Source organism: Chelon labrosus (genome assembly GCF_963514085.1).
Source record: "Chelon labrosus genome assembly, chromosome: 13".
Lineage (NCBI taxonomy): Eukaryota > Metazoa > Chordata > Actinopteri > Mugiliformes > Mugilidae > Chelon > Chelon labrosus.
The window spans coordinates 2360217-2371114 of NC_140346.1; the positions used below are offsets into that span (position 1 = coordinate 2360217).

The 10898-nt window shown below is 41.3% G+C and overlaps 1 protein-coding gene across 1 annotated transcript in view; it reads left to right on the forward strand.

Moving 5' to 3' along the window:
• The window catches only part of arap1 (ArfGAP with RhoGAP domain, ankyrin repeat and PH domain 1), a 48218-nt gene extending 40121 nt beyond the window's left edge, over window positions 1-8097 (forward strand). The window contains exons 29-34 of the mRNA XM_084559169.1: window positions 59-141; window positions 767-826; window positions 3496-3559; window positions 4011-4169; window positions 5745-5783; window positions 6274-8097. Of these exons, the coding sequence (XP_084415295.1) occupies window positions 59-141; window positions 767-826; window positions 3496-3559; window positions 4011-4169; window positions 5745-5765 (387 nt within the window). The 3' untranslated portion in view covers window positions 5766-5783; window positions 6274-8097. The remainder of the gene's footprint in view (window positions 1-58; window positions 142-766; window positions 827-3495; window positions 3560-4010; window positions 4170-5744; window positions 5784-6273) is intronic.
• The last annotated feature ends 2801 nt before the right edge of the window (window positions 8098-10898 follow it).

The following is a 10898-nucleotide window of genomic DNA, read 5'->3' on the forward strand; positions in this document are numbered from 1 at the left end:
TTTCTATTGTCACATTCCCTCACAGGCTCTGTAACTGTTTATTTTTATTGTCTTTAAGAGTAATCGTCCAGAACGTGACTGGCCAGTCAAGAACTTAAAGGTTTACCTAGGTATCAAGAAGAAGCTTCGCCCTCCTACATGGTGAGCACATGCAGTGCAACACGGATGTCACTTACTGTCTGACTGAAAGAGGTGTGACACCACGTGAAAGACAGGCTGTGAGAAATAACAATAATCCATCACTCACTTCTGTGGGCTCAAAAACCTTACAGTCCTCCTGGACTGTATTAAGTAGGTTAGCCTTAATGTCTGCGTTTAGAGATTACACTTATTTTCACAGGGGAATCATATACGCATGCAGCCTTTAAAAGTGTTCAACTCCACCACAGAATCACTAAGAGTGATTATTATTACACTGCTAAGCAAAATGCAAAGTTTTAATCTAAATTCAGATCAGTTTTAACTGTGATTGTACCAGTAGTTTTACACAGCATGGGGTAAATGAATAAATGTATAAAGTTAAGGAACATTTGTGTATTCTTAATGGGTTTCTTTATTCAACTTTCAATTTTGACTAAATGGATCAGTGCCCCTGAGCTTACTTCAGGATTCATTATTTTAAAGCTGTACACAGGTTGAGATTTTTTTGTCTCGTCTCAAGGAGATTTTTAAACTGAGTGACCACTAGGGGGCAGACTGAGTATGAGAATCTGCACCGGTCCTGCTGTTGACATTATTTCATCTCTCTTTCTGTGTTTGCTTCTAGCTGGGGACTGACAGTGGTATATGAGAGCAAGAAACAAGAGAAGCCAGAGAGACAGCAATGGTGAGTATCTTTCTGGCACTGTATTATATACGCCGATCAGCCACAACATTAAATATTACATGTACCACCCACCTAGACCAGACCAGACACCCCCACCCCATAGCAATGACACTCCTTGATGGCAGCAAACTGATCAAGTATCTGTGGGATGATCCACAGAGGCCCCTCCCCTCAACTCATAGGACCCAAAGGCCCCCACTAACAACATTGTGTTGCCAGACACCACAGGACACCCTCAGAAGGCCCATGTCCATTCTCTGATGAGTTAAAACTGTGTTGGAGGCATAAGGGATAGGATTAGGCATTAGGAAGGTGGTCATAATGTTATGCCTGATCGGTGTACAACTCATAACTGTCAGCCCAGTGCAGTCGCAGCACAGGCCTGTTCTGCGCATTTTGTCAACAAGCATTCATATTTTTTTTTTTTTTTAAACTTTCATTTATCTGTATTAAACTGCAAAACATGTAGTGCAGCAGGCTTCTCTTTATGTTTATAAAATCTGATGGATGCTGAAGAATTAAGTAATTGTATTAGACTCGACCAATTTGTGGTTCACATAAACATGCAGTTGTCAGGTATTCTTTGTCATCGCTCCATGCGGTGTGTTTATTGTAGCAAGAAAGAACTCAAGATGAAACACCAGCTACTTGCCCCCACCAATCTCTAACCCTTGAAGGCGTTGTTTCAGAATTAAGATAACTTAATTAACCTGTCTAATGTCTGTGATACTTCTACTACTGCACATATTGAATTATATACTTATGGATTTGGAGAATTAGAATTTCTTTCCAGTCCTGCTTCCTCAGTTAAAGCATCCTGCTTTGCTACAGCATGAATATATCTTTATTTGTTTCTGCAGCCTTGTCTGCATGTAGCCTCCAGTGCAAACATATTTAGGTCCTTTGACATGTTTGCTCTCCTTGTGTTTAGCATGTTTCGCAGGGAGTGGAATTTTTCCCTTAGTGGCAGCACATTTACAATATGCATGTAAACATGACCAACAGAGAGAAATCTAAGAGAAAGCTGGCAGCTTCTCTGCAGGCAAGAAAAGGGGTCAGATCCCTGCATGAGAGTTTGGATACAGAGGGATATGAAAAGTCAGCTGTACCCGGGGAGGGGGGAGCTACATGCTACATAAGTACACCTATACCTCTGTTCTTATTCAAGTCTGTTCCCGCATACATCCCTTTACGTATTCCTGTGTTTACCGGCTGAATACACATGCGTGCTCTGTGTGCTTAATTCGGGTTACAATGGGCTCTGTATTGTCAACAGCAGGAGACATCTTCACAGTTATAATAGAAGTACTGTTCCCGTCACGCTGTAGAATGTATCACCCCTTGGTTTCGCTCCACAGTCATGTCCCTTACAGGAAAAAGCACACCTGAGAGGAAGAATAGGAGAGAGGGAGGGAATGTGGAAGAAAGCTAGAGAAGAGAGGCTGAGAATGTGGAGTGTCAAGCTGAAGGGGACATACTGTAGACATTTTAGAATTTATCGCAGGTACGAGAAAACTGAATCAGAAGACTGGAGAGAAGAAACAAAGTGAAAATATGATATGTGGCATGCCAACCCTCATTCTCCCAATCTTACTTAGCTCCCTGCACTTAATGTCATTTAGTTTTATCCTAATGCTTCTATCCCCTCAAAACTCTTCAACACATCAATTTGCCCTTTTTGCAGCTGTCATTTTATCACTGTACTTAAGGGATGCTGATAAATTTTCACAATATTATGCAAATGTAATTCAGCGGCATTGTGGAAATCCATAATGATAAATGAGCAGCATCCATCTTTCTGCAGCCGATAATGTTGTAGATTAGTGGGCAGTTAATTGCAAGCAAAAATTAAAAGGCAAAATGTATTGTAGGAGACGCTGTACAGCCGTTTTTTTTTTTTTTTTTGCTGAAATAAGTTCTGTTTTGAATTCAAATGAGCACTAACGAGGTATGTTAGGCATAATGACACAAACGAGGCAGAGGGAGGAGCTTCATGTGTGAGTGAAACGTGTTGGCATGTGTGCAAAATCACAGATCGACTGTAGCTACATTTCTGTCAGCGGAATACACTGAACGCTGTCTTGTACCAGTGTTTCGCTGTGTCTCAGTGGAGAGCACTTGAATAATGGTTGTAGTCTAAAACAGAGCTCATAACAATAATAATTGTATAAATAAAGCCTGTTTATTCAGCATCACAGCATGGCTGATGACTCATAGGGCTGTGTAATGGCAACCTGAGTGGCATACAATATGCACATACACACACAGGCATCAGAGACTCAAACACTTTTCACAGACACAGACACACTCAGTCACTGCTGAAGGTCCTAATCAGTGTTTCTCTTTGGTTGGAGTTTAAATTAGGAATCACACTGAGTGTTTACGCTTGTGGCCTCACCGCCGGTCACCATAGGAGAGAACATGTCAATTTCAGTTAATATCTTTCACTACCTCTCTTTCCTTCACACTCTTTTTTTCCAAATTTCCCTTGGTCTCTGATTGCCTCGCTGCCTTCTTGTCCACAAATACACACACACACGGACACATACACGGACACACGCACACACTCACATGCACGTACACACCCACCCGCACACACACACACACATATTACCACCTAATTTTATCCCACTGTCTGCCTCTCTTTATCCCTCTCTGTTTGTTTGCAGGTATCTGTGCTGTGACACCCAGTCAGAAATGAGGGAGTGGTATGCTACTTTTCTCAGTATCCAGGTGTGCTCTCTCTTTCTTTCACACACATGCACACACAACTTTGTGAGGATGTATTACCTAGCCTAATGATTATCTAATTTTAACCTCTAACCTAAAACCAAGTCATTGCAGGTTTTAACCCTCCAAGCGTCCCCACAAGTATTCCATACAAGATTGCCCCCCCTCCACTACTTAATAAAACCAAGGCCACACACACAGTGTATTAAATATATGTGTTAATACAAATGCACATAAGAATTCAAAATTCATGAATCTGGAATGTTTCAACCAGTCAGTAAGCTTTTAGGCTTGTAACAACCAAAGGGTGATCCAGTAGTTGTGGGATTAGTGATACCACACCACTGTTGGATGGACAATTTAAATGGCATGGCACGTTAACATGTTTTTCCTGATTTCCCTGTGGTAATGTTGTGTGCTCTCTCCCTCTATCCATGTCCACTCTTCATCACAGTATGATGGCGACGTGTGGCCTCAGGACGGATTCCAACAGACACGGGCAAGCCGTGTGCTGCCAGATACGCGTCATGGTAACGTGTCACTGATACCACTGCGTGGCAGTGAGAATGAGATGCGGAACAGTGTAGCAACTTTCAGCCAAGACCCGCTTGCTGTGAGTCAATCTACCAATCACTGGGACTAATCTAGGACAAACCAGGCAGCTCAATCCAGAGCTGCCGGCTAATCAGAGACATTCATGCTGAGCAGGTGGTCCAGACCCTCAACCTTGATCCTCACCAAAGAGAAGAACAAATTTGCGCAAGTCTTATACCAGTTGTGTAATATGTACTTTAAAGGAAAGATTTCTGTTCAGAATATTTCACATGTGAGAAACATGCATAACTTCGGAAGCTCTGTATCAAAGGTTCATGCAGAGCTTCTGATGCATTTTTTTTCTCTTTGTTATCCCTTCTGTGAAGAGGAGGACTTGTTGGGGGTTTCACCTGTGCAGCATCAATAATCTCTGATCCATGATTTATCTTTGATTTAGTCATCATGACAGGTTCTGGGTTCTTAAACTGTGGATTTTGACCAAAAATAGTCTGCTGGGCTCTTTACTGTGAAACACGAACATGTGTGTTTTCATGAGCCTGAATTCCAAGACAATGACTAATTTGTGCCAGGGCCTGAAATTGTATAAGAATCCAGACAGTGTGAAGAGGAGCAGACAGCAGCATCTTCACATTGCAGACGTTTTGGACTGAGAGCCAAGAAAACAGAATTACAGCTAGAGTTATTCTGGTGAACCCCTGCCAAAGCTCTGAAAAACAAAAGCATCGGAAACAATAACACATTTGAAGTGAAGTCATGCCTGTGGGCAAACTTTGGTTAACACTGTTTCACAGCACTGCTGCTTCATCAGCTCAGAGTTGTGTACTTGAATTTGACGAACATCTCAACTGTAGGTTTTTTGTATTACATTTCAAGCGCACTGACATTAAACCTTACCTGTTCAGCAGCATCAACATCACCCTCTCCATCTGTTCTCCTACATCCATAGAAAATTTGAGTGCAGCCATCCAAAACACTTCACTCTGTGCTTAATCTTGGTGCTTTGAGTCCAAACGTCCACAATCTGAGGATGCAGTTGTCTCCTTCTGCTGTTTTCACCCTCTCACATACCTCTCATTAGTTTGCCGCAGACTGCAGCAGCACATAAGAATTCCTCACAGTCTGCCGGAGCTACCACTGGCAATAACATGATTCAAGGGTTGCTGTGTTGTTGCCTTCCATATATTGATGCTCATCTGTTCAGTCTATGGACTTGATGAATTTTTTGTTGGGAATGTGAGAGGATGTGCATTGCTTGTTGATAGTGGTGGTACAGCAGCAGAAGCTAGGAGATTCATTGCCAGTTAATATGTCCAATTTTCTGTGTGAAGTGAGAGCGTAAATATGTCTGTCAGTGTGTATCTCTTTGTATGAAACCTGCTGACACACATAAGACCTGTTGTGACCTGTGTGAAAGTCATGATGGTTGACTGCTCCCATTTATGTGAACCAACTGAGGTTTCCTATGACATTTGAATGTCAGTACCACAGGATCTCTACATCTCTCTCACACTTCTTGTTCACACTTCACAAACTTGTCTGCAGTCCATCTCTGTCATCTCCTCCCTATATTTCTGAGTCTCTCCATCTGTCTATCTTCTTCCTTGTCATAAACCCTGAATTGTTCTTCTTTCAGATCTTTAGAGATGTTCGATAACAGTTGGGGGCAAGTAAGGTAAGACGATTTCATGCTTGGGTTAGTTTATCGCGCAAATTCTAGATGTAGCATTTTCACATTCATTGTTGAAGTCAAGTATCAAGCAGCATGTTAACATATTCTGTATAATGTTTCTAAAATGTGATGACTTGCTAGTCTCTGACATATAAACGGTGGTTAAAGCTTATCGCTCAGTTAAAACAGGCTTATCTGTCTGGCTGCCTATCTGCGTTTATCTGTTCTCTTGACCATAGCTTATTGAGCCCTCGTCTCACAAGCAGCCTCATATCTGGTTGCTATGACTCTGAGACATTCATGGTCCGCATGAAATTTTTGAAGCTTGACCTCCCAGGGGGCTTTTGAAAATGCCGTCAAACTGATTTCAAGTGTAGGGATAAAAGTTATTCTCACTAAGTAAAAATAAATATCTCTAAGAGATCTTTGTGATTGGGAGGAAAAGTGTGTGCGACGCTTGATTTCTGATCGCCTTGATGTGTGTTCTTTAAAGGACAGGATTGGCCTCATCCGACTTTTTCTTTCTGCGCCTGCACTCACCAGAATGACGGCCGCACAGAAAGCACTGACACCCCATGTGTGTTTCATGGACTTACTCTTCCATCCGTTGAATATGAACTGGACCAAAAAGTACGCGGTCAGCAGGATCACATGTATATCTACACTGGTTACTGTGCACAAATGAATTTTACTTTATGCACAGAAGAAGTAGCTGGAAGCTCTGGCATTAAAATGAAAGACAGTTTGATGGACCACAATCACTTTGAAAGACTTACTGATTTGCTTCCAGCAAGTCTGCAGCCACTGTTTACTTCGGTCTTTGGAATCAGAAGAGAAATGCTGAAAGAAATGTGTATTTGTTCATAAAAGACTCATTCTAGGCACTGGTGGAGTGCTTAAGAAGTTTTTTTTTTTTTTTTTTGTAGACATGTATTTGTAGCTGAATCAGTTTTTAACTCTGAACTATTTTTCAACACATTCTTCAGGTAATTGTGCAGTTAAAACTGAATAACTGCTATTGTAAAGCAGAAGCTAACGTTATAAAAGACTGTGACCTGATTCTGTCCAAGACTGGGACTGAAAAATGACAGGTGATTGATCAGTGTCTGTTACTCCACAGGGCTCTTGCCGGTACTGTGTAAAACCTTGGTCAAAATTGCGTGTATGTGCTCGTGTCTACCTGTGTGCACATGTGCAACAGTATATGTGTATGTATGGTGGAGTTTTATTTGGTGGTTACTGGAAGTCAAAAAATCTTATAATTAAAGGAAGAACTTTACAGGTGAGGGAAAAATATGGTAAAGTAGGAGAAGTACTTGATTTATTCTTCTGAATCAGTTATAATCAAACTATATAAAAAAGTTTGATCCGTTGTCTCGTCTTTTCTTCCTGTCCTCACTGCCTCTTCTCTGTAGGTTCAGTGATGCTTAGAGACAAAATCTAGCAGTTGAGTACTTGAGCAGCCACTAACTAGCAGTATTGATATAAAAAAGGACCAGAAACATATTTTATTACAATGCTCCTATTCCACCCACTTGGTGTCCAGCTTGTATATATTTTGTCTAAAGAATTAACCTAGCAACAGTTGCCTTACCAGTTCCATTGAACATTGGACATCATCACTACCTTGTAGTGTTGTTACTCGTGTTCCACCTGTAGGTTTTTCTTAATGTAAAGATTTATTTATTTTGGCAGCAGAGGACGTTAGATGTTCTACATTTTTAGAACGTGTGGGCCTAGCCTCCATCTGTGATGATTTTTAGCTAAATGATTAAATACCCTCTAGCAAAGCACCTGTGAAGAATGTGTAAGTACATTATGTGTGAATGTGCATTATTAACTCTGACCTCAGCTTGAGTTGAGAAGACTCATCTTTGTAATTATAAGACTTCCTATAGAAAGTATTCCCTCTGTACTTCTTTATGGATTCACAGCATAGAATCACATTCAATAATGAGAAATACATTTTAGGAGGGTTAAATGTCATTTAATTAAGAGTTGGACCTTTCAAAGTTAAACCATCTAACCAGATAACTTTTACATATTGGTTACATTGGTATGATTTAATTATTTTGTTGTTCATCTATAATTAATTTGGATAAAAGGTTTTATGTCACTGTCTGAATGGCTGTCTTTTACAGCACTCAAATTCAGTGTTGTAAAACAAAGATCAAACAGAGGTTGTTGAATACTTTTTATAGCAGGTGTCTACGCCATGGGTCTCTGTCTTTCTTATTCTGTTACTCAGCATTTTACAGATTTTTGCATCTCTGAAACTCTAATAAACACATTCAGCTAGTTGTGTGTGTGTGTGTTTTTTTGTTTTTGATTTTTTTTTTACTGAACATGCATAGTCATACGATTCCATAAAAAAAAAAGGTTTTCCAAAAGGTTCATGTCCTCCAGCTCTACTTTATTCTCATGATAATCCTTTTGTTTTTCTTTTTGTGTCCTGTAGAGTAGCTGTGAAAAGACAAGCTGGGCTACAAACACTCACACAACACTTTAGTGTGTACATATACTGTAAACATAAGTACATGGGGACAGAAACTTTTCCGAGGCCTGCAGGTTTCATGACAACGTCATGCCGCAAGTATAAAGTGGAAGCCTATAGATGTGCTTCGAGGAAAAATGTCAGCAGTGTGTGTGGGTGTGTTAGATATAGTTATCATTAGGGGAGGCCTGGGGAAGTTTCCTGTGTATGTGTGTGAGTCACGGTGGTCCACCAGCGCTCCGTTCATTCTTTTAAGCAGAACTGACACATCAGGGTCACTCTGTACCTCGAGACACACACCGGAGAGGCCCGCGAGAGACTCACACACAGGACATTTTCACTACACCGTACGCACACACGCACAGGAGACCCACCGGGGAAGAATGCTCACACATTGAAATGGCCTTTACTATATAGGTCAAAGCAGCTGTTGCATAAAGCAGAAGGATAGAGGCAGAGGAGGCATGTGGTTCAGAGAAGGGCCACAAATGGAAGATGGAGATAAAGTCACAAGTGAGGGACTGAGCTTCAGGGGCCGACATGCAAGGTGGCCTTGGCCTGTCAGCCAACCTGCCTACTCACCTGCCAGCTCCCAAAAATAACGTGTACATTTTCACTGAGCACAGTGGGCCCCAAGTTCTGAAATAGTCTAACAATAGGAGGGACAACAGCACCCGGCAGCCTCCTACAGAAATCTGGACATCCACCTGCGAGAGCCAATTTCCTTCATTTCCACTCAGAGCACACAACAATATGAACAGCGTGAGGGAGCGACACTTGAAAAATTGGCTTTTGCTGACGCTGCTCTGCATCAGCAGACAAGGCTTCATTTAAGAGAAGTTCACCAAAATCCTGTGTTGGTTTGATCCTATAGTGGAAGAACTGATGTTGATGTTTGCTTAAAGGTACCTGATTTAGTTGTGTTAGTAGAATACTTACAGATTTTCCTCTGGATATATTCATTCATTCATTCATTCATTCATTCATTCATCTTCTGTAACCGCTTGTTCCTGTGAAGGGTCGTGGGGTCTGCTGGAGCCTATCCTAGCTGTCATTGGGTGAAAGGCGGGGTACACCCTGGACAGGTCGCCAGTCAATCGCAGGGCTAACACAGGCAGACAACCATTCACACTCACATGCACACCTACGGCCAATTTAGAATCACCAATGAACCTAATGAGCATGTCTTTGGATGGTGGGAGGAAGCTGGAGTACCCGGAGAGAACCCACGCAGACCCTCTGGAAATACATGTAACGTATATACAGTAACGTATGTTTAATACAGTCAGGAACAACGTTAACATAGAAAAGTATTCTAAAAATGGAGTTAGTCTGCAGACACCTAACTAATGCATGAACATTAACAAAAATATTAATGAGTGTGGAAATATGTATTAATTGCAGTGGCATAAGGAATTCTTAAAGTCTGCATGCTAACTAACTGTACAAGATTAGAAGGTAAGGCAAATATTCATTTTAGTGTTTTCCAAGGTGGGGAGCTTGGCCAGAGTGGCAACAGCCAGAGAAAGTAGTGGTGGCAGTGAGACACTGAAGCTTTGATACGTGCTTCAGACCTTGAACTACAATTCCAATAAAAGCACTGTTACAAGGCTTGCTTTGGTGCAAAACTAAATCATGTGGTATATGACGTCTGAAGCAGCAACTGCCTCATTGCCCGGATGAATCACCTGACTGGTTCTCAGTCCAGTCAGGTGATTCACTGGCACTGCCTCGTCTAGATTCTGACAGGCAACAGGTTGATAATGTGTACTCCCATAGCAAACCCTCTTTTATGCAAGCCATGTCAATCCAATCGACTCAGTCCAAAGCCTGTTGAAAATATAATGTTCCTCAATACAAAGTGATGTTGTGAGTGTTCCTCATCCCACTTAATCACACCCTGCCATAGTTATATTAGCACACCTAACCTATGCCATATTTTCCCAGCATTCTCTCCTCAATAGTACAATCCACACATTCAGCAATCTTTATTTGGAAATTGAATATGGTATTCAGTCTTCGTGTGTGTGTGCATCAAAGAATCTTCAAAGCAAAGATGCTTAAGAACAAATGGTCATTTCTACAAAAGTAGTTTCTCCAGTAGTGTGTGCGGTGTGTGTGTGTGTGTGTAATTAAAAGCCTCCTGTCCACCAGCCAGCCTTCCTAATTTGACTGCAGCCTTGTACTTCACCAGGAGAGGACACTGTAACTGAAGCTTCGAGTAATGAATCCATTTTTGAAACAATTGGCTCAAGTGGTTAAGTGCTTCACAAAAGCTCAGTTCGCCCAGTACTACAGACAAGCGAAACTTATTCCGATTTTAAAGTATTACGCGGCTTAACTGAATTTAAATCAAATCGCACCATCACCACGCAGGCATCCTCTCAAAGAATCCAAAGGCATCCGTTTAAATAGTTCCTTCCATCAGCCTGAGTCAATCTAGGCTGTACCACAGGGGAAACACTGACCTCCCTGACAAGGATAAAGTGAAAAAGTTATTCAGTCTCAACATCTTGAACACACTTCTGTTTATCTATAATGTTTATCTGTCATACTGATCTCACCATATACAAACTCATCACATTTAACATTCATTAAATGTCACTTAAAGGCAACACAATTTT